Source organism: Anas platyrhynchos, chromosome 5 (assembly GCF_047663525.1).
Source record: "Anas platyrhynchos isolate ZD024472 breed Pekin duck chromosome 5, IASCAAS_PekinDuck_T2T, whole genome shotgun sequence".
Taxonomy (NCBI): Eukaryota; Metazoa; Chordata; class Aves; order Anseriformes; family Anatidae; genus Anas; species Anas platyrhynchos.
This window is the reverse complement of record NC_092591.1, coordinates 21,495,589-21,520,376: the sequence shown is the minus strand read 5'-3', so window position 1 is coordinate 21,520,376 and position 24,788 is coordinate 21,495,589. Positions and strand designations below refer to the sequence as shown.

The 24,788-nt window shown below is 34.1% G+C and overlaps 1 protein-coding gene across 6 annotated transcripts in view; it reads right to left on the bottom strand.

The window, feature by feature from the left end:
* Nucleotides 1–24,788, bottom strand: part of CEP128 (centrosomal protein 128) — a 117,846-nt gene that overhangs the window by 72,797 nt on the left and 20,261 nt on the right. For all 6 annotated transcript variants that reach the window (XM_027459567.3, XM_038179444.2, XM_072038398.1 and 3 more), the window contains exons 9-14: nt 17,823–17,909; nt 16,301–16,375; nt 14,961–15,093; nt 13,139–13,299; nt 3,369–3,719; nt 1,728–2,378 (exon numbers count right to left, since the gene is read on the bottom strand). In XM_027459567.3, coding sequence (XP_027315368.2) covers nt 1,728–2,378; nt 3,369–3,719; nt 13,139–13,299; nt 14,961–15,093; nt 16,301–16,375; nt 17,823–17,909 — 1,458 coding nt within the window. The remainder of the gene's footprint in view (nt 1–1,727; nt 2,379–3,368; nt 3,720–13,138; nt 13,300–14,960; nt 15,094–16,300; nt 16,376–17,822; nt 17,910–24,788) is intronic.

The following is a 24,788-nucleotide window of genomic DNA, read 5'->3' as shown; positions in this document are numbered from 1 at the left end:
ATTATCATTGTGTACTTCCAAAAAAATAAAGTAGTCTACCCAAGTTATCTTAAAAAATTCATTTCCCTTAATCCCTCCACTCCTCTGCTTCAGAGAGATGAAGCTGTAAAAAAAATGCATGTAGATTAAGGATTCTGGTTAAGTCACAACTCTGTAAATGAAACAAGGAAGTGAATTCTCTAAAGATTCTGTTTAGCTACAACAACCAGTATCAATATTGAGGTCCATGCTATAAGACTGACTTTTCCTTCTAAGGGGAACACATAGTCACAATCAACTCATTTTTTGATTACTACCATCTAGAACATATTCCCCTTCTCTACACTTGACATTAAACGTAGAGTCTTAATTGCAATTTCATTGTCAAAGAAAAAAATCATATTTGGATAGATCACCTAAATAACAATACTAGACACATCACAAATTAAGTCCCTAAAATGTTAAGCATTGCTGTCAAAATATTTTTTAATGATCCTTCTACTAACAGCTACCTAGATTTTTTTTACTGCTATCTTCATTAAATGCAGTACTTATGAATTATTATCAATTATATTATGATTGATATAATAACTAACCATCCTTTTCTAAGTAACATTAATTCATAATTGCCAAGATGCAGAAAATACACATTTTTAGTGACTCTGCATATTTGTGTGAAAAGAAATAGACTTGTTTATATTACCAATGATGAAGTACACCATGAATCACTGAAGTTTTGATTAAGGATATTATAACTTTTTATGGTTAAATTGGCAGAATTTTGATATGAGCAAATTTTAATTAAAAAATATCTGATGGGACTGAGGTGGAAAGTGCATTTATACTGCTTCTGAAGCACATTCAAATTATGTTGGTAATTTACAGCCTGTCTGGAAAACTACTGCCTCCACTAATATGTCCTAATAATAATTTGTATATTCATAAAAAATACTATCTTACATATATATTTAATCATGTAATCAAACTGCTTCAATAACAGTGCAATGTTTAGCTTATACACAAGTTTTCATACGACTGTTGACAATTAACTGTGCTATGTAGAGTATCCATTTCAACTTAACTTCTTCAATTCTCTTTAGACCACTTAAGACACTGAAATATATGTTTTCTTTCCAATGCAATAGCCTTGAATCAGTAGCAAAGGATGTGAGCTGAAGACATTAACTTGTTTCTTAATGAATAAAATGTTTTAGTTTCATAATTTACTGCACATGTAGCCACTTCCTTGAGGAATTAGAAATTCTAAAAAGCCTTCAAAATAGAACGAGCTACAAAAATTAATCTTAATGAGACATATTATCACTGTTCACGTTCTGAAAATTCTTCCAGGTACAACAGCGTTATGCAATTTAAACATTTACAAAAATGTACTATCCCTGACATAATACAAGTTCTATAGTAGAACCATGAAAATAACTTGTTAAAATAGTAGTTCAAAAAGAAAGGATCAAATGACGTTAAAACTACAGCCTTACACATCTCCTCCTGTTCTGATCACTGACATACCTACTATCATTACTTCCATACTAATGGTTTTTTCCCTTAAACTATTATGAGATTACATTTTCAACCATTAATTTTAAACTTTTATGATGACCTGAAATAAAGTGTGTGTGTATGTGTGTGTGTGCATGTGTGTGTTAAACGTTTTACAACCCATAGTTCATTACTTTCATCACTCTATAGAAAGAAAATAGCTTACTTTTGGAATTATTCAGAATAAGTACCTTTAGCATTCTAATCTGAGCATCTGCATCATCCTTTTCTTGTTTAAGGAGTTTCATGAGCTCTTGAATGTTTCGTTCGTGCTTGATTTTAACATTCTGTAACTCTGATCGAAGATCTGCTAACTCCTGTTGGTGAACCTCTCTTTCCATCTTCAACTGCCTGTTAGCTGAAGTCATCTCTTCATGCTTAGAGTCCTGTTGTTTCTGGAAATCTGAGAGGCTTTTATGTAGTTCTTTTTTGACTTTCTCTTCTTCTGCTATTCTATTTGTTAGTTCCACACGTATGGCACTCAGATTTTTTATATCTGCTTGCATTTCTAAGAGTCTTTCCTGGTCTTTTTCATGAATTGAGTTACTAGTTGCAAGTTCTTGCTCCAAGTGTTCCTTCTCAGCTTGCATTTGATTTTGTAGACAGACTTGCTTTTTCAATTCATCCTCCAATTTATTTACAGTACCTTGAAATTCTTTAATCTCTTCTTCAAGGCACAACTGTTGCGATTTCATTTCATTCAGTTTTACTTCTTTGCAATGAAGTTGTTCTTCCTGCTGGGCCCTCTTTGTAAGTACATCATTCAGCTCTTTCCGAAGGTTTTCTATTTGGTGTATAGCAGAGAGAAGTTGACTTCTGAGGTCATCCTTTTCTTTGAGGATCTAGGAAATACAAAAAATAAATCCAATGCCACCTAAAGTAATTAAAGAAAATTGTTGGAAACTAACATCTAAGGAACATGTAGGCTACTCAGTTCTGCAAAAACGCAATTCAAATTGCTTCTAATGAGTTCAGTTACTCAGTGTATTAAATTTAGGTGCAGAACATTTGTGATCTCAAAGTATACCTGTCCTTAAATGACTAAGATGCCTAAGCAGGGATGCTTTAGGTTAATACCCAGTTTCTCTCATCCTCTTGTCTGACTGAGATAGTCTTATTTGCAAATTTTTCAAGTAGCAGTATGGAACAAGAAAGACAATACAGTAACGAAGAACAACATAATGAAAACTACTGGCCATATATACCTTACTTATAGTAAGGTATATATGTAGGTCCATTGTATAGCCTGGCTTGTTTTGCTTATTTTCTAAAATATTACATAATATTCTATTGCCTTTAAACTCTGAAACTACACTCTGAAGAAGTATCAATAGTAGTTGAAAACCAAGTTCAAATGAAAGATAAGGAATTAAGACCTTAAAATGAAAAACAGACACATTTAATAAAAACACTGCTGTTTTCCTGAACAGCTTAATGGTGTGAGGTTTTGTGTCCTCCCCCCTCCCACCCCCAACATTGATATCTCAGGTTTAAAAAAAATCTAGAAAATACTTGGATGGAAATATTTCACACTGCAAGTGCATGTGTTACTAAATCATAGAATCATACAAGTTTAACAGAATGTGGTATTCTATGATTCTGTTGCACTCACCAGTCCTGATTCTTACTTATCTCAATTTACCACGTAATTTTTTAAACACTGTCTACAGTACGTTTACCAGAAGTAACACAATTGCTACTACAGGAAAAAAAAAAAAAAAGGGGTTACAAGATCTTCCTGATGCATCAGCCACTGCTATATAAAAATATATTTAAAAGAAAAATTATTTATAAAACTAAATGATAAGGTTACAAATAAGAGTCAATCTTACCTGATTATTCTTGTCCATCAGTTCATTGATAGTTTCATTTTGTTTTTCCACCTCATAATCTAGTTTCTTACATTTCAACTTCCATTGTCGGATGGCTTCCTGTGCTCTCACCTTCAAATCTTCTCTTTTTTTCTCAGTCTCTAGCCTGAGTGCCTCTGAATGCCTGAATTCAGTGAGGTATCGTTCTGCTTCCTTGGTACTCTCTTCAACTTGTTGAGCTAACTCAGCCGAATGGAGTTCAGTTTGCCTACGTCCATTCTCACATGCCTTGTAGCAACTCTGTATTTCCTTTAGCTGGTCTAGCATTTTTTGCTGTTGCTTCTCCCTGTTTTCCAGGTCAGATGTTAACACCTAGAATCATCATAGCAAAGTATGAAAATTTCAACCGTAAAGATATACAGTATGAAATCTTATTAAACTACATACAGCAATGCTTACATCACTTTTCTATCTAAAATATGAAGAGAGTAAAAGATCTCTGACTATCATGTTAGCACACAGAATCTCCCGCTCTGAGATGGTAAAGAATTTCACCACTGGATATAAAATACATCAACATTAGCAAATACGCAGGAGGGGAAAAAAAAAAACTTTGACATGAATATACACATATAAATGTGAATTTTAAGGTTTTATTTTTACTATTAACAAAAATAAGTTTGATCTTTTCTATCAGGTTGCCCTTCATTCAGAAAAGATAAGCAAGCATGGACCCAAAGCAGTTGATGTAAGCTGAAAAATCACAGCATACCAACTTTTCATGAAGCCTTCCCTACAAAATAAGGGGGGATATAGAAAGAGCAGGTCTCCACACCGTTTACTTTCATATTTCATAACAGGAGTCCCAAATTTACCTGTACTTTTGAATTCCTATTGTGACATATGATATCTATATGTATATCCGTATGTTAACCTGCATACAGTTGTCAAAATTCTGTTTGATCTATAAGGGTATTTAAAACATTAAATAAACAACTTTTCAGATACAGGCTGTCATAAGAAAAGGAAAAAACACCTTTTATTAAACTATATTTATAGTTTAATATAATCACAGAATCTTTAGGCTGGAAAAGACCTCCTAAGATCATGGGGTCCAACCATTAACCTAGCACTGCCAAGCCTACCGCTAAACCATGTGATCAGGTTACCAATAATTTTCCAAAACCTCCCTCCAGATGTGGTGCATATGTTTATTCACGCTCTGGGAACAGACATAAACAAGCACTATTTGTTGGAGGTGGTTTTGCTTCAGCATCTATAGTAACACACCTCAAACTTTACTGTCTATATATGCCACTTAAAAGTCAATAAAAAAAAGGACAGGTTGTGGTCCGGCCTTTTGGTTCCTTGGAAAACCCCAACACAATGTCAGTTTCTAGTCATTCATTGAAAAAAAGGAGAAGGATTGGTGGCAAGCACATTTTTAGATAATACTTCTCATAGAACAGTTACAGGTAAGTAATGTCTTTGACATTTGTCGTTATCTGTCTGCACACATCAATGCTGATTTGAAGCAACCCTCTACTGCAACAAACATCTCTAAATCCAAAAAATCCTTATGAAAGATAGGGCTTGACTGAATTACTTAATTTGCATGTCCCCCTACGTGCTTAGAAACGGATATAGAGGAAGATATATTGTTGCCTATAGCTTTGTGCCCTAAGCTAATTTTAATGCCAGAATTATCCTACATGAGTTAATTTGAACGTATTAATAGCTTTCTAGCAGTGTCTAATGTTTTCTCAAGGAATAATGCATTTTTTTCTATCCTTAAGCCAAAGTATTTAAAAGTAGTTAAATAAAAATATTTTTAATTCACACTTATTTCAAAAATTAAGATGTAAAATTCTGAGTTAAGGTTAAAACATACCATCAGATCTCCAAAATAAATACCAAATATACCATGTTTTTAAAATTGACAAGCCAAGAGCAAAAGCACCATCTTCAAACTCCGATAGTTCAGTAACAAATGGCTACATTGGTACTTTAACATCCATACCATCATTTAATGAAAACTGTCCCATAAGATGGTTCTGATTGGAAATAACAATCAAAAGGGCCAGTAGAGCATACCTTGCTAAAGACGATACCCCTTTCAGACAAACACTGCTCAGAAAATGATTACCACTTTTTTTGTGGAACTATACTACCAGCAAACAGCATATGGTTAATACAACGCATCTAAAGTCCCATTAAACAAGCTAAACTACTACGAAATTTTAAAAGCCTAATTTTGATTTTATGGGAACGAAGATTGTTTTGATAGTAAGGAGTGATTATGTAAATTACTGTTGTCATTGGAAGAACATTGTTCTTGGCAGTGGTAACCTGTGAAAGCATGACCATACAGTTTCAATTCATAAGCATGACATTATAACCTTGGCTTTTAGTTGTAAAGGTTGTTTAGAAAGAAATGAAAAGTAGTTGATAATTAAGCTGGATACATAGCATCACATTTTTGAATTTCAGTGTATTTTCAAAAACCATTAGATTTCATATATAGAATTCAGAGTGCTGTAGCACCTCTCCTATGAAAAAAGGCTGAGAGAGCTGGGGATGTTCAGCCCAAAAAAGAGAAGGCTCCGGGGAGACCTCATTGCAACTTTTCAATAATAAAAGGGGATTTGTAAAAAAGATGGAGAGCAACTTTTTACATGGGCAGACAGTGATAGGAAAAGGGGAAATGGTTTTAACATAAAAGAGGGGAGATTTAGATTAGAGGTTAGGAGGACATTCTTCTCTCAGAGGGTGGTGAGGCACTGGAACAGGTTCCCCAGAGAAGCTGTGGATGCCCCATCCCTGGAGGTGTTCAAGGCCAGGTTGGATGGCAACTTCAGCAACCTGATCTAACGTGTGGCATACCTGCCCATGGCAGGGGGCTTGGAACAAGACGATATTTAAGGTCCTTTCCAACCCAAGCCATTCTATGTTTTATTTTTTGTTAATAAATAGCATTTGCCTATTTTTCATAAGTTTGTCAAGTTCTTCAGTCCTGAAAGACATCCATTTTCACTACAAATACAAAAACTATCTTACATAGAAGATTTATATCTATATCCTACTGTGGAAGCACACACGGTCAGTCTCAACTATTCTCAACTATTAATAACTGGAGTAAATAGGTAGCCTCTACTTCCCATCATGTTTAATATTTGTATAAAAACATCTGTAGGAGTCTCATTCCTCAGTTCCCCTTTATCCTTTCTGTCCTCAGTTTTATTTCAGCCTTTGTTGCAGGGACATGAATACAATACATCACAAAATGCTGTCCTTAGTATAAGGCACAGAGCTTGAGTATTTGCTTTGCACAGCTGGTTTTGTGAACATTCTATGGCAGCTGTGGCCAGAGCAGTACTAAGTTCAGCACAGCCTGAAACCCAGATAATGGCTAGTTCAAAAACTTTGAGGACATTCTGGTATTATAATCAAGTGTGACACCATAGGATTTTCTTGCTGTGTTTTTGTTTGTTTAGAAGGTTGGATTTTATTTGTTGTTGGTGGTGTTGTTGTACTGAGGGTGAAATACTGCATTATCTGTAGGAAAGAAGCTGTCCTATGATACCACAACATCCAGAAGCTAAAGAAATTAATCCTTCAGAGCTGTGGGATTTGAAGGAACTGGTCAAAGAGAGGGGAAAAAAAAAAAATCAGCCCTTACCACAGACCACACCTTAACATAACTCCCGGGTAGATTTAGATTTTCAATGCCCATAGACCTATTTGAACTAGAGAAGTTACAATTATAGATCTCAGTTTCCACCTTTACTTTAGTAATATAAGGTTTAGAAGGTTTAGCTCTTGAAGTCAGCAGGCTCATGTCCAAAGGAAGATGTTTGAAAATATCCTTGACTTGTGTTACTGAGGCCTCGACAATGCATCAGCATCACAGTCATGTGTACATAGTGACAGGGGTTATACCAGGCATGGCCATCTGCCTGAGCCTCGCAGACTGCCTTTTTACTAGAGCATAAAAAGTTGGCAGTTTTGATATAGCTGCCTTATAGGCTGTATCAAATTTTCACATTCCTGTCCTTATCTTACCCTTGTAGGTAATTTAGAAATTAAATATTTTAAAAATTTCCACAAGACAGAAATATAAAGATGTGATTTGTTTATTTTTCACCCAGCTTTCTCTCTTGTTTATGACTGCAGTGAACAAGACAGATCATCTAAGAGAAAGGACAACAAATATCAGGAGGTTGCACTTACTAGAGAAAAAAAAAACAAAACACATTCCTTGGACATCTGAGTTTCTCTTCCAAGAAGTAAATTACTAATTCTGTGATCAACAAAAACTTCTAGACAGATGAGAAATGCTGCCTTTATGGAATAAGACCTCATATTCCAAGGAGTACCCAGTATTTTTGATGGCTCAAGGTTGTTCAACAGGCGACCTCAGTGCTCTGAATGTAATAGAAGCATGACCATGTTCCACAACATGTATGGAGGTTCTCCTGACAGGAGAAGCCCATGGTATTTAGGACTGTTGCTTGTTAAATGTGTTCTGAGGATCTGTACAGGCGTGTTGTTTATGGTTTGCTTCTAAGTGTTTTCAGCATTGCTCTTACTATAGAAAAAACTGATTTGGGCACATTGCTGCTTCTCTATCCTTACACAAAACAATTCTGGGTCCCAATTTTTATAAGTTGACTAAATTTATTTCTGCATTTTCATTTTTCTACTGTTTACAGAAGCAAGGGGAAAGTATTACAATATTCATGTTAACACATTTGCCACCAAAATAATATCAAATAACCTCCCGCCAGCATTAATATCTGAGGATTTTTATAAAAGGGAATTATTTCCCTGGAATACTTAAAAATTCGTTACATTTAATTAATTGATCCTGAGGATACAGCAAGTTAATGCTCTAGAGATCTGAATGCAAGTATTATTTTCAAAACTGATGAAACTTTGTCATCCCTCAGACTGCAGAACCACCACGAACGCTTCAGTTGACAGACTCCGTCTAGAGATTATTCAGAACAAAGGTGATCAACAAACTCAGAGACAGATGCAATATTTGCCCTGAGTAAAACAGTTGTGCTTAGTAGTTCTAATTTACTATATAGCCAACATCCAAATATATAACCCATCTATCAACTTTCACAAGAAATTGGAGGCAGCAGAGAAAAAGATCAACATTTTCCAGTTAGAACTAGTTATTTATCCAAAATGTAAACTAATCATCATAGACTCTAAACACATGATTACTCAGTTCAGATTTCCAGTCCCTAGCTTGACTACATATATTGTATTTTTGACCTGCATTTTCAACAATTCATTTAAAAATAATCACCACAAACTGCAAAAGAAATTCTACTCTAGATACAGAAAATAAATCACATCACATACTCAGTGTAACATTCCTTAAAGCTTTCATGAACACTGAAAATACAATTAAGGATCATTCATTTCATACAATTTGCCATAATCCAAGGTAATGCCTTAAATGAGTTATGTGCAAACATTCTATAATGATAATACAATAAACCACATTTCACCTCAACCACACTAATTATGTTGATCACCTAAAGTAGATCCGTATGTAGTGTTCTCTTTTTCTGTAACGGGTCTCAGCAGTACAGTCACCAGTTTCTAACATTATGTAATCATACCTAATTATTTCCCTTACCATTTTTTTTTATTTTTATTTTTTTTTACTGAATACAGTGCTCAAATATTTCTTCACAATCTGATCTGCATCTCTTACGAACCATAATGTATCTAACCATGAAGAATCATTGATTCTGGAGGTTTAGATCTTTTACACAAACACAAGTTCTATGAATTGAAAAATCAAAGATGTATATGGTCAATCAGTCAAGAAATGTATTCTTTCAGTAAAAGGTATATTGTACAAAATCAACTGGTTAAAGAGGTACTTTTTCCATACATTCCCCAAGCATGAACTGCTACTGGTTCTTGATCGCTAATAGTCTATATAAAGATACAGCTGAAACATCTTAAATTTTTAGGTTGATTTGTGATTTTGAATAGATTTTTAAAAGTACATATGCTAGTCACTTTTAATAAAGTTTTTGTAGCACTACTTCAAAGTTTAAAAAACATTTGATATAGCAATACAGGCTAGTCTATGCCAAAGATATGGATTTGTCATAATTTGTGAGAATTTCTGTTTAAGTTTATAAAAGTGGGTTATGGTTATTGGTTTCAGGTATCTTAGTTGACCTGTAAAATTAAAATAATTGGCTAATAGTGTCATCTTCAGTGAAAGAAAAGCCATAAAATAAATTTTAATAAGGCTAAGAATTTAAATCAACCTTTAGAAGATTAGAAGATTTCTATTATTTATGTCTAATTAAACAAATCTCTCCCTCAGAAAATTTGAAATATTTTTAACAAACTGACTGCCTGCTGTTACACTCTACTGGACAATACTGTAAGACCCCATTGACCTAATTAGAATCTAATTAGAATTAGAGAAATCTTCAGTAAATCATTATTTCACAAGCATAAAGAGTCCATATAAGCTTATGGATAAACTGGCTTATTGTATCTTTACAATTTTCATACACTGTTTACTTCTTATCTATAATAGTCAAGTTAGACCAATTTCTCTGTTAGTTCCATATAGAAAAATATGTTTAAAATAATGACATACATTTCCAAGTTCTTACAGAAGCATCCTCAGGTACACTATGATAATTGAAATTAAAATTTTCTCTATTAAATTTAAAAAACTAAAGATTGAACTCACTTCTAAACATGAGATTATGATCACATTCTTAAGCTTTCTCATCCAGTCCATTTTATATCATATTCTGATTTTATGGTGACAAGGACTAAGTGTACAGCACAACTCAAATTCTTTAAAACAATGACATTTTAATAAATCAAAAGAAATTTCTAATATCACATGTACACCAGAGTCACATCCTCCCCACTAACCAAAGATAAGTTACACTCAATTCAAACATGACTAGTCTGATTCCCAGTTGGAAGTAACTATCTGATAGGAGCAGCTGTTAGAACGGACTTGACAAAATGTTTTGTTAGTACATAAGTTTAGAAATTCACATCCTTGTATTCCTTGATGTTTCATTAAAAGAAAAAAACCTAGCTATTTTCCTGTTGCTGCCTCTGTAGGAGAATGGCAGTGGGAAGCAGATAAGAAGTACAAAGTATTTTCTGTTGAGATAATCAGGGAAGTCAGATTTCTAACTTGCAGCAATGACAATGACCCTGGCTAGCCCTCTTCCATCAGTATTTTCACAGAGCAGGAAATTAGTATTAGAACATCATTCGGACCCTTAAAAAAGCATGTTTTACAAACAGAAGTTAAAAGATGTTTTTCCGGTTTTTTGTATCCTACTAACTCCCCCCACCCAAGTAACTGGAATTTCTCAGACCATACAAAAATTAAAAAATAAAAATAAAAACAAAAACAAATTTAAAAAAAATATATAAAAATCAAATTTAAAAAAAAAACAGCATGCTTCACATTAGTCTAGAGATATATTGGTCAGCCAGAACATAAATGCTAAGGGGCATCAGAAATGCATTCTGATTGCTGTTTTCTCTTGAGGGCAGCCTAGATCTTCTGAAAGCCTTTTTAACAGCCAACTTACATAAAGTATGTAAGAACTTATTTTGAGACTAAATTTTTTTTCCAAACACAACTTGAGGTATTTGATTTAAATTAGCACAAAAGTTGACAACAGAACGGTGGAAAACCAGCCAAGAGTAAACTGAACAGTGTAGGCCTGTAAATCTATGATAACACACAAAAGTAGCTCATCACTTTTGAATTTCCAAAGTGATACAATGTTATTTCAAAGAGCAGTACCTTCATTAGAAAAATATACACAAAATACAAAACCTCTGGGTTACTAAATACCTCAATACAATAAACCTTATGTGGTCAACTAATGAAATCCCTCATTGGGTTCTGAAACACATCTGTTAAGGGATTTCACTACAATAACTAATCTAGACAGGAAGCAAAACCACAGAAATGTCCTGTCTTAAAAAGGCTGCCACCTCTTACATCTTAATTAACGTTTAATTTAAAAGTCTCCCAACTGAAATTCCAGTGACATAGACACTGTTATTCTTTGTACAAAGAACAAGAGAGCCATTTGGGTTGAAAGGGGACCTTTAAAGATCACCTAGCTTAAACACCCCTGTACTCATCCCTAGGCAGGGACACCTTCCACTAGATCAGGTTGTTCAAATTCTTATTCAACCTGACCTTGAACATTCCCCTTGAGGAGCATCCATCCTGGACAACCTGTTCCAGGTATCTAACCATCCTCACAGTAAAGAATTTCTTCCTAATGTCTAATCAAAATCTACCCTCTTTCTTTAAAATCATTAACCCTTGTTCTATCACTACACATCCTGATAAAGAGACTCTCCCCATCTTGAAAGAGTAGTTCCCCTTTATGTATTGGAAGGCTGCAATAAGGTTTCCATAGAACTTTCTCTTCTCTAGACTAAATAACTCTAACTCTTAGCTTCTCTTCACATAGAAGATGTGCTCCAGCCCTCTGATCATTTTTGTGGCCCTCCTCTGGTCTCGCTCCAACAAGTCCGTGTCTCTCGTGTGTTGGAGGCCTAAGAGCTGTATGCAGTACTCCATATGGGGTTTCATGACTGCAGAGCAGAGGAGGAAAACTACCTCCCTTGACTTGCTGATCACACTTGATGCAGCCCAGGATATATATGATTTCTAGGCTTCAAACACACATTGTCAGCTCATCCACCAGTACCCCCAAGTCTTCTGTAGGACTGTTTTAAATTCATTTATCACCCAGGCTGTATCTGTGCTTAGGATTGCCTCAACCAAGTTACAGGACCATGCACTTGGCCTTGTTGAAGTGCATGAGTCTCACAAGGGCCCATCTCTCGAGCCTAGTCCCAATGCAGACCCTTGAGGGACATCGCTCATCACTGGTCTCCAACATGGACACGTTGACCACAATTCTTTGGATGTGGTCATCTAGGCAATTCCTTGTCCAGCAAATGGTCCATCCATCATATCCATGTCCCTACAACTTAGAGGAAAGGACATTGTGGTGGACCGTATCAAATCAGAGTCACAGAATGGTTTCAGTTGGAAGGGACCTTTAAAGATCATCTAATTCCAAACCCCCTGACATGTGAAAGGATACCTTCCACTAAATCAGGCTGTGAAAGTCCCCACTCAACCTGGCCTTGAACACTTCCAGGGAGGGGGTACCCACAACCCCTCTGGACAACCTGTTCCAGTATCTAACCACCCCCACACATTGTATGTGTTTGCCATAAATAAGTATGCTAATAATTATTACTATCATTGCATCACATCTAATAGTGAAAAAATAGAAGTTACAAACTGTTTTTGTTACTGTACTTCAACATTTCATAGAACAAGGAATTCCAGTTTGTTTGAAATTACTATTGATAGAATGGGGGCTAAGCAAATAAAAACTAACTTATAAAACTAATTCCACAAACCACTATTAATGGCAACTGATGACAAAATCAGATCACCTTTTATTTGGACATCATAAAATGACAAACAATACAAACAAATAATAAAATAATACAATACATGAATTCAGGGGCAACAATAAATACTTTATTTCTTTGGTTTATTAAAGAGATGGGAGAAAAAAAAATCTGCAAGCTCAGATCACCTTTCAATGTTATTCATAGAATAAACTCAATAGAGCATGACAGTCACTCAATTTTAAAGGTTGCTTCCTAATCTGGTATATCACATATCTTAAAGATATGGGAAACAACTTACAAAGAAAACTTACCTCTATGTGTGTTACAAGCTGTGCCTTCTCCTTGTCCTTACGCTCTATGCATTTCTTTAACTCTTCCACCTCTGACATTACTGCATTATGATTCAGCTTTGCTTTAAGCTCCAAAATATATTTCTCCAGTTCTTGCTTTTCTTTCTCATATCTTTCAGCAACTATAAAACAGTAGGAACAGAACAATATGCCCAGCAGAAATACGGAAAATTACTTTTTTCACTCATTTCTCTTTTGGCAATTTTCTTCTTTACATGCGACTATTATACAGCTATTGATTTTATTTGAAGTGTGAAAAATGGCTATAGTTATATCATAACCTTCCACTGAATAAGACAGTATTTTTGGGGCTTATTATTATCCAGTTATTTTAGGGTTTCCTCCCATATCCCCCCTGCCTTTTACTGGAGAAAAAAAAAAAAAAAAAGAAGAAACTACTGGGGAAGTTCAGGTGCAAATGAAAATTTTCCACAAATTTCAAGGCCAAGATTTTATCCCATCAGTGTGACTTCCAAGTCAGGAGGTGTTACTATCTGTGAATTATATGTTTCAATACTACAAAAGACATTCCTGATGAGAATAAGCTGTAAATATCCTCAGCCAGAAATTCAAAGGTTAGTAGTTGTTTATGGCTAAAGGAGGCCAAAAAAAAAAAAATCAGTCTGTATTCTTTGCATGCATCTTTGAAGAACGAGAAATAATGCAGTAAGGAAAAACAATTGCTTTAATTTTCATTTCTTGTGTGTGTGTCTCTTAATAACTCCAAGTACATATTTTTTCTTGCTTTTACACAGGACTTCTTACAAAACAAATGGAAAAATAAAATATGCTTTCAAGACAAGCTAAACAAGAAAAACAGTTACAAATAAATTTCCTTTTAAGCAGATACACTAACATCCAAGTGACTGAACAGAAGCTATTAAAATGACTATCCTGTATTAAAACTCTGAACATAAGCCACATACCATTTTCCAGGACTCTGTATGAGATTTGTTAAAAAAGGGAGTCAAAGTCCTGTTTTAATAATCAAGATAATTCAATAGCTGAAGTCATTAACCAAACCAATTAAACAATTAAACCACGAAGACACTGTACTAGTGCTACTCAAGATAATAGAGGAATACTGACTCCATTTCCTTCTTAATGAGGAGAAAGACAAAAAAAGACATTCTCCAATGCATTTTGATTACATTTTGAAAAGTTTAAATACAGATAGATATCTAATAATATAGTCCTCACTAAAGCTATAATTTAATTCACAACTACATGTTGAAATTTTTAAATGAATTTTTCTTCTAAGTATCATGGCTCCATCTCCAAAATTCTCAAACTGCAATTAGAAGCCCTGGACTGAATCATACTAGATTGTATTTATAAATACTCTGGAATATGCTGTTACTCATTAGAAATTCTACCAGAAGTTCAGCAGCTTGTCTATAACCAGCTACATAATGGACTTGTTATGATTTTCAAGATGACAGGATTTAAACTGCAAATGGACTGAAAAGTACAATTTCAGAAGAATAGTGTAAATATATAAATAGAACTAGAAATAGTGTAAACATACCATCCACTTTCCTTTAATTTTCTGTAATACACTTCATTTGTTTTAACCACAGAAATCAAGGTATTTCATCCTAAATTTTAACTGTCATTTATATTTATTTGTTAAATACTCAGTCGCCAGTACTTATTAACTTAAAGCTGAGAACTTCATCAGCTGTTTTAGTTGAAACAGTAAAGGAACTGGAACTTCGATGACAGAATTAAGGTCCAGGTCAACTAATTTGTAGGCATCTAGTGCAAAATTTGAGAGCTGTACCTGTTCTAATTCTCCTTTCATCTTCTTGCACATCCTGGGAGCTCTGGCGGTGCATAGCAACACGTGAAATTTGATGTTGCAACTCTACACGATCTTCTTCTGCTCTCAAAAGTTGCGAACGAAGATCTTCAATCTGAAACACGTGTAGAAGTATCAAATGTTTAACAAAAAATAAGAGTGAAGGAGTAAATAAGATATTTTTATTAAATTGTAAAAGAAAAAAAGGGACTGTACAAGCAATATTTAGAAATTTCAAGAGTGCTGCGGATCATAAACGATAGACAAATGACATAGTTCCTAGTTATTGGCCAGAAAGTGTTTATTCAAATCAAAAGGAATGATTTTAGTCTTTTAGGTTGATCATGGCTGAGCATCAATTTCTTTAGAAAAAAGTAATACCATTTTATGTGTTTCAGTTGACTTTCTACACTGTTAGTGAAGATATCTATATAAAAAGTAATATACTTTATGTAAATTCTGCTCATTAAATATACATTATTGATATTCTCAAGAAACATACAGGGGGTTACATATTTATTTTTTATTATATATAGTCTAATGCTTGCAACAATGACATTGCATATGGGAAAATAAAGGAAACAGACATGATTTAGCATGAATTGAAGGAAAATAACTAGTATTACCCATATGTGTTACAATATGTATGTCATGCACAATGAGTTAAATTCAAAACAGTAATATAGCCATCTCAATTTTTTTCTAAATGCACAAGTGAAACAACTATTTCTAACAGATAAGTACAAATTGTTCCTTCCCTACCTATCTCAATACATGTATTCTTCTTCAGCTCCTCTGAAAGAAGGATGGGCTAGAGACATTTAGGAAAAAGGACATTTTTCTAATGCTATAATCCAGGTTCCTTCATCTTCTAAATTCAGCCATATGTGCATTAGTAGGTATTGTTTAGAATACATTTTTGATTGCTTTCCCAATGTTTGTCTCCCCCTCATATGCACACAATACATCTATGTCACTGGTTTATCTGAAGTTATGCAATTTGTACAATAATTACTAATACAGAAGTTGTTTTTAAGCATACCCTGAAGGGTAGTTACAAATAATGTGTTTATGTATGTAAGAAGCACCATAACTGCTACTACTGTTCTTATTAATACATGAACATATATGCAAGAAAGTTTGGAAAAGAGAAAAAGTATCAAGAGCAATCAGTCTCAGTCTCTTTTAGACTCAAACCTTTTTCTCTGTATCTCCTTCCCAAAGCAATGTTATCAAAATATGAGAAAGGAAGATTAATCAAAAAGACTATGACATAGGCAAATACAAAAGCTTTACGATTTCCACCACCCCAAAGCAGTTACCTGATGCAAAAGAGCTTCTCTACTGCCTTCTGAATGATTCAACTTTTTCCGGGACTGCTCCAATTCTTGCTCAAGCTTTCATTACAGAAAAATTATGAAGAAAATTGAAGTATGCATCAATAGAAAAAAATATACCTTACCTAGTTACTTCTGGTGCAAATTAATCAGTGTAAGCAGCTACTTAAATTAAGATATAATATTCACCATATTTCAATTTGTCCAAAACTCTAAAGCAAGCTTTCACTTGTACTGAATCTCTGCTATATTTATTTAAATTAGACGATGAAAATGTAACTTAGTCTATAATTTTTATATACTTTTCTATAACACGTGAAGATAAAGTGGTGTATATATTCAAAACAAAACAAAAAAGCATGAAAGCAACTTTTTACTAGGTTAAAAAAATAAAATAAACTTTTAAAAATTGTTCCAAGGTTTGTGCCATGCATTCAAATTCAGATAAAAATTGAGAATGAGTTCACATTTGAAGCCTTTGTTACACAGTTCATTCATAAAAATGTTAAAATTGACACTTATTGGTACAAGTGGTAAGTAGTAAATTGTTTCTCCATGTTGTTCAAAAAGATATTACAATTATTCTGGAATCAAGATGACTGAAAAATTGACGTGTCAGGACTTTCAGACAATTAGAATTTTCCCCAAAATATAATATCAAGGGAATTTAAAAGCATGTAAACAGAAGTAGTCAAACTGATTACCATTTCCAAAAACAAAAAAAGTTATGAAATATTTTGTGAGTTCTGCCACAAATAGCTCAAAGATTGCAAAGATGCACATAGAAATGAAAATAGTTTTGAAAGCGGAAATTGTTATTGCAGAGATAACATCCTTTTTGTGATTACTAAGAGGCTGGCAAACAGGCAAAATAAATAGGACTAGAAGTAATGGAATGAAGAGGGTAACAATACATAGATTGTTTAGAATAAAAGCTTTAGCATAGACTTTGGAAGCATTGACAAAAAGGTTAAGCTAAGTGGACAAAAAAAGCCAGCAAAAGTGCAACATTGCACTAGCAATCTGCAGGGACAGAAATATAATGAATTTTGTTTCCTACAAACAGGATGAAAGCAATATGTCAACAGATAGGTCAGTAAAAAGAGCACTTAATATTCACCAGGTTTCAAAATAACAAAATATGCATTAACTGCTGGGACGAAGAAAAGCTGTACCTTTGAGCTGCCGTAAATACATGACAGCAAACTGCATCTGTTTGTCTTTTCAACAACAAATCAAAAAAGAAATCAAGGATAATCTACAAGTTATAAATTTATTTATCTGGCAGGATGGAGTACTTTTTAGAAGAAACACAATGAAACTAAAAAGCTTTGTAGGAAAGACAAGTTCAATATAGTTGCATTCACTGTGTGACTGATACAACAAAAACCACCAAGTCATCTTAAAGATGAAAGAAAGTTCTATCCCACTGCTTTCTCTGAAAGAGGAAGCATATACTACAACATATAACATACATTTAAATAAAAAAAATAAAATTAAGACTTACTCGTTTCTTTTCACTTTCATATTTCTCGAGTTTACTTTTCATGAGCTCTTCTGTTTCAGCTGCTTTAGCATCTCGTTTCTTTAAAGCCTTTAAAGTGAAAAATATAATGTGAACTTCATTACAGAAGTTACAGAAGTCTTCCTTATAAGTATGTTAAAAGAAAACAATCTACTCACACGTATAAGAAGAGATCTAGACAAGTGCTTTCTGACTTTGTCTAATATTTCTAGGTGAAGCCAATGTACATTGTTATGAAAAGATAAATATAAGTCCATGCATAAACACACCCATGCACAGAACTGGGCCAAATACAAAGTCAAAATTAGCATTAACATCCTTCCGATGTATAGATTCACAGATGCTCAAGACTGACCCTAAACATTGTGAGATGAAGGACTGAAAAGCTGAAGAGAATCCCTACAGATAAACTGTGAACATCTCAGATAAGGAGAATATATTCTCTAACATAAAATATGCAGTCACATGTAATACAACATACTGCAGTAAGGAAAACACTACTATAAAGTTGTGTTAGAAGCCAAAAAAAGGAAGTTAATTTTATCTGAATCTTGACAAATGCTTAGATGTGCATTGTTAAGACAGGATTAACTGAAACATTCCTGATCTAAAGCTACTGCCACTGTCATGCCTTACTTCAAAAATAAATAAATAAACCAACCAACCACAGGGACTTTTCCTGTCCCTTTCTGACTGAAGAGTCTAAAACCAGCTATATACATTTTCTAAAGCATCTCATACAGTTGCCTTGAACACCAATTTTGAAACCTCTTCCTTCTTTAAACCAACATTTTTTGCTGAGCATATACCATAACTTGAAAAGGAATGCAGCAGATATCAAAGATATTAATGACACATGAGATTTGCAACCTAAATAACCCAAGCTTGGGCATCCCAAGCCATAACGATGCCATTGGCTTATCATACATAGCAGGTAGAAACACAAGACGACATCACTAGCTATGCTGACATAATTTACTCTGAATTTGAGAAATTGTGTCAAACATTTCTTTGCTGTCAACATCACCAAGCAGTTTTCACACTAGCATTTCATTCACACTTTCATTAGAGATCTTCAGACCTTTGATTTTCATCCAGTATCACATAGCATAAGTACACCTGGCCTTTCCACCATTACTTGGTGAAACTGCAACCAAACAACAAAAACACATAGCCCGTCCAGAACAAAATGCCTTTTTTCCAGTCTGTTCTTTCTGAGCAGCAATTTATTTTCATTTTATAGGAGTATATCCTTAAACAGATACCTCTGAAACTCTTCCCTGTCATTAGTACAATATCATTCAATTTTTTAACATTTTCTCTTCACTGAAAACTAAGGAAGGTTTTCACTTGATCAAAAGTTCAACTGTAGAAGTTTTGCTTTTATAAGTAACTTTGTGGAGAAAAATAAATGGATGTCTATACAGCCTTATATCCTCATCTCATAAAACATAAGGGTTTCAGTATATTTTGGCTTCCTCTCCTGCCTGAACAGTTTATACTAGAAACTGAGATTGTGGAAGCTATTTATTATAACTATGCCACTGAAAATATTATGCTACATAAAGAATTAGGCTTTCGTCTTACTGATTCATAATCAGATACTGCAAGACTGTAACATATTTAAGGTATTTCTCTAACTACTCAGTACAGATTCAAAATCTATCTTAACCTATATAACTCAACACTGCACACAAACTGGATGCACCCATTTCACTCAAAAAGACTCTATGAAGAAGCCCCCCCCCCCCCAAAAAAAAAAAAAAAGCTAAGCTATAGGGGTAAAAAACAAACAAACCCAAGATCAACACTTCAGCTAATGTCATTACTGCACACAAAATCATTGTTTTAAGTAATTAGAGGTACTAGTTCGCTCTACTAGGGATGTATATATACACTAACTGCAATTCAGCTTCATTTTTCAGCAGAATTAGAAGCTTTGTTATAAAAAGTCAACCGTATGCCAACCTTATTTTTGGTACTGAATTAGTAATTAATTGTAAAATATACATATATATATATATGTATTATCATATGCAGATTTTGCTATGGAAGTCAGCATAAAGAAATTTAAATTCAGTTTAAGGAAAATTAAGCTTTAACTGAGTTGGAATTAGAAACACTAGGAAAAATTTCAAAGATGTCCCTACTGAAGGCAAAAAGTTTGTCTCACTACCAGCAGTACATCCAAATTCATTGAATAAACCACAGAAATCAATGTCATTTCAACTTACCAGGATCACTGAATGATATTTAGACTATTAAGTATAAATAACATCAAATAAAAAGGCAGTCTTTCATATCATGGACACTAAGCAAATGACATTCATTTCTATTTTCTGTATATAGTTTTAAAAGCCCATAACAATTTCATTAATAAAACAGCTCATATAGCAGTTAAAATACTATAAAAAGAATGTGGTTTTACAATAACATTAAATATATCAAACATGTACTGCTTCAACTGTAAAATACAAGTTTTTCCACTAGGTGCTAGATAGGCCATCAGTTAAGCAATCAATATGTCATTAAGAAACAAATATTTGGTCATCTATTTGGTCATCTGGAACTGGACAAGCAGTAGATCTTAATAATGGTTCAGAAATTACATAGGTAAAAGTTTAAGTTTGCCCTCCTTGTTGTGTTCCCTTTTAAATAATTATTAACTGGCTTCTGTCACTCTTCTTTTTCTCCATTAAAGATTTGTCTGTGAAAGGACTCTATTGGGAAAGGAAGGGTAAAAATAAAAATGCCACGTAAAGAGTCAACTGATCTTATTTCATTTGTTATTTCCATAGACTGGGGGAGTCAAAGGGTCAAAAATGGGAACTAGGAACTGCTGTACTCATCATCCCAAACCAATACACTCCTGCCTGATGGCTTCCAAAAAGCAGGCAGGCATGGCTCAGGGGACCTCTACCTAGAAACACTGAAGCACCAAAGAATGGAAACTGGTCTATAGTCCTGTAGATTCTCCCATCAAGATCCTCTTCTTGAAGACACTAATATCCAGGCTGCCCAGCAGATGGCTGACAAGGAGTTTGTGTAACTTGGTGAAGCCCTGGAGGCAGCAGGCAGGTTGGAGGCCACAAGAAAGCAGAGAACATGCACATGGAGACATCTTCATAGTGTGATTTCAGGATGGGCCAGCTAGATATTCTACGTCCTGCTCAGACAGTTAGAAACAGACTATCATCTCTGACAGGCTAGACAAACTTATGATTTGACCCAGGGGAGCAATTCTTAAGGTGTTTTTACAGACTTTACTAGCACAAAATAGAATCAGAATATCAATATACATGGTGTACCCCAGCTCACTTTACCTCATCAAACTTCCTAATTTTAATAAGAAAATCATTTATTCCCTATTCTGTAGAACTTTTCCTCTTATATACGGAGAAAACTGTGCAGAGACCTCTGTAACGAAAGTTCTCAATCATTTGCAACATACAAAAATAACTTTTACCGATATTTGAGCCTACTAACTTCTTAGCTTTTTGTTGTTCACATAAAGATAGATTTGAAGGTAGTGCACAGACCACAAATAGAAATCTTTTTCAAAGTGAGACTGATCATTGAAAATGATTGATACTAACTGAAAAATGCAAAAAGATCAACCTTGAGCCATGTTTTAAAATAAAACAAAAATGTACCTCATCCTAATCTGATTTTTTTCTCTAACCTGCTACATTAGCAGTCCATGTTACTGCTTCCTTAAATGCACTGCATTTAAAGACAGACTGCCTAGATAATTCAGTGACATATGTACGAAACCTGCTTGTGTTCTAATGCAGAGATGCAAGCCAGACAAACTACAATTAAAACAAAACCCACTAGCCATAGTTGGCATAACACAGAGTCAAGAGGCCAGTATCAATGATGCATTAAAACATCCAGATGTCTCAGAGCACAGATCAAGTTTATGTTTGTCTAAAAGGATCACAGAGAAGGTCATGCAAAAAGAGAATTTTTCAATAACATTTTTGACCAGTCTACCCCACCCTCTGTTTAAAGTTTGCCAGCATCTTGCACTTCACAGTAAGTACGTGCAGTGAGAGGCAAAGAGATCTAAGTATCCAGTTGCACTAGGAAATGAATAAGTTATTAGCTTAAGACATACTCATAGTCACTGCCTTAATACAGCCAGTGTGTTCAAAAATGTTTTATAAATATGATACTGTTCAGCTAAAGTGAGCAAAGCACGAACACTACCTCATTTTACCAAAATCCAGAAAGCCAAGCATAGGAATTATTGAAGCCATCCAGGACACTCTTTGCATATAAAAGCTGTTTAAAGGCTGCTTTTTTAAGAATTATATTTGTTTTAGAAAATGGAAGCATATATGCAAACAAACAGTACAAAGTGGATGGTATCTTTATATTCAAAACAAAGCACTGAAGAATCTCAAAGTAATCTTAATTTAGACAACAAATGTATTTTGTTTAAGTGATCCATATATACATCTCAGTGGTACTGACAAGATGAACATATTTGTTCTCCTTTCAAAACAGAAGATTTTCTATCAGGGAAACATAGAAGAAAGTTAAGATGCATGACTTGCACTAATTTAAGATTTTCTTTATAAATAGCATTTAAGCACACCTAGAATACACATCAACTCAAGATACAAAAATGCAGTGGAAAATTTGCATCTGCCTACACACAGCACATATTGAATGCAGATTCAAAAATACACAGATTTAGATACTAAAGATGCAAAAACTATATGCCAAGCTTTCTTTATAGTCAGTTTATAACCAGATATCATCTTGGTTAATGATCAGACCATGATGATGATGATGATGATGATAATGAAATAAAATTTAAAAGTTTGCACATCAAGAGAAAAGCAAAGACAAATCAGACAAAGAGAAAAAGAAACACATGTATCATCATGTTCAGTTACATCCTGAGAATATATAATTAAATAACTGAGATTTAGGAAGATGACTCTTAAGGTGGTAAAATACTGACAAGTAGTGGTCAGTTATGGACACTGCACTTTCCCTAGAGATAAGGACTCTTAACTTTTAAGTATCACAAGATTTCTTAATTAAAACAACTGCTGATCAAATCCAAAACTTAAATTTGATTTTGTTGGGTTTGAAATGTAATAACAGGAAAGCTAATGAAAAAAATGTTTCATTAAATAGCCACAAATGCTTTAAATAGCATTTCTTTGTAAATTATCCAGGCCATATTGAATGACAGGATTTCAGAACTCAGTCCAAACCCTATCCTCCTTCCAGTAATGTTACTTGGGAAGAATCTTGGAGAAATAAAAAAGGACAGAAAGAGACTTTAATAGAGCATTAAATCCACGCAATGGTCACCACAAGACTGAGGCCACTGACAGAGTTAACAGTCCATCTAACTCGTAATTCAAAGTACAAAGGGCAAGAAACAGAATAACAAGGTAAAAACCTCCTTTTTACAATGGTGTAGAGACATGCTTCACACAAATAACTTCAGTAAAATATTTAGCTATTTGCTTTATTCTCACTAGGGTATATGCAAAAGTACACACAACAATGCGAGTTCAATCCTATTAAACTGTTTCTAACAATATAGTGATTAACAACATTCAGTTCTCAAGCAACTGCTCACACATTTACATGGCTGAATACATGCACCGTTATGAGTGGGGACCAAAAACATTCCAAGACCACCACTATCCAGGTTAGTGTTATTATTGAAGATGAACACGATTAAAAATGTTAGGACAATGAAACCTAAATTGTTACCACCACCTCCAAGCCTTCTTCCAGTGGACCAGAACAGATCTTTACTATTGAGTTTACTGGCTTGGGTTCCATGTTTTATCCCTAAATGCATTCATGTTTCATTAGTGAAGAACATTCCTCACTTATTTGGAAAGCACCTTGGCTGCTTGGTTCTAATACTCCTGATAATTCAGGCCAAATGGAAGGCAGAAGAGGTACAGCTGCTCAAAAGGTCAAGCTGCAGAAGAAGCTAGGGAGCAAGCCTCACCCTGTGTGGATTGTGTTTATTAAGAATATTTTCACCTACAATGTCCCCCTAGGAATCTGAGTGAGTACAGAGTCATATTAATGCAAAAAAAAAAGTGAAGAGATCTACATTATTAAGTAGCTGATCCTCGATATTCTGTACATCCTGTGAGAGGTCAAAGGAATGCACTAATGAGACTTGCAAACTTGAGAAGAGCATCTGCAATAGCTGAGTTTCAAAGAAGTATCAAATGACAAATGTCACAATAAGAGAGAAAATCAGCAACATCTATTGTGTTAAGTTGCTGTTCTTAATGTACAATGAAGTCTAACAAATGCACGGTGTAAAGCAGTCAAGAAATAAGTAAATTTCTACACTGGATTCTCTGAGAACCTCTGGTCTTGAAACTTGTCTATCAAGCAATCTTTGTGGTAAATGCTACTGTTAAGTAATGGGTAATAAGTAAGAAAAAGGTAAAATGACAACATATATTACACACAAAAATCTAACATTTCTTACAAGGAATTTTTGTTGTTGTTGCTGAATAGTTACCTTGTAAGCTGTAAGCTTTGCAAAGACTGCCTATTTAAATATAGGATATATAAAAATTGTGAGAAATAGCGTAAACTGAGAAGATCTCTAATGGTAAATGTAATATTTCTATAATACAGAGAAATAGACAAACACCTTAGCACAATACGTCAAACAATTACACTGATGCAAGCAATGAACAAATTCACAAAAAGTCAGCTAGTATTCAACTTAAATACATTGTTGACAACCTTATAAAACTATTCATAAATTTTAAATGCTTCATAGTAACAAGTTATATTATTCATTTTATTTAGTTTGCCATACTGAATCTATTCATCTGTATCACTGCACTCAAAGAAAAAAATTAAATAGTCCAAAAATACAGCTCAAGAACTCAAATTCTTCACCTGTTTTATTGCTACCATTTTTTCCTCTGCTTGTTT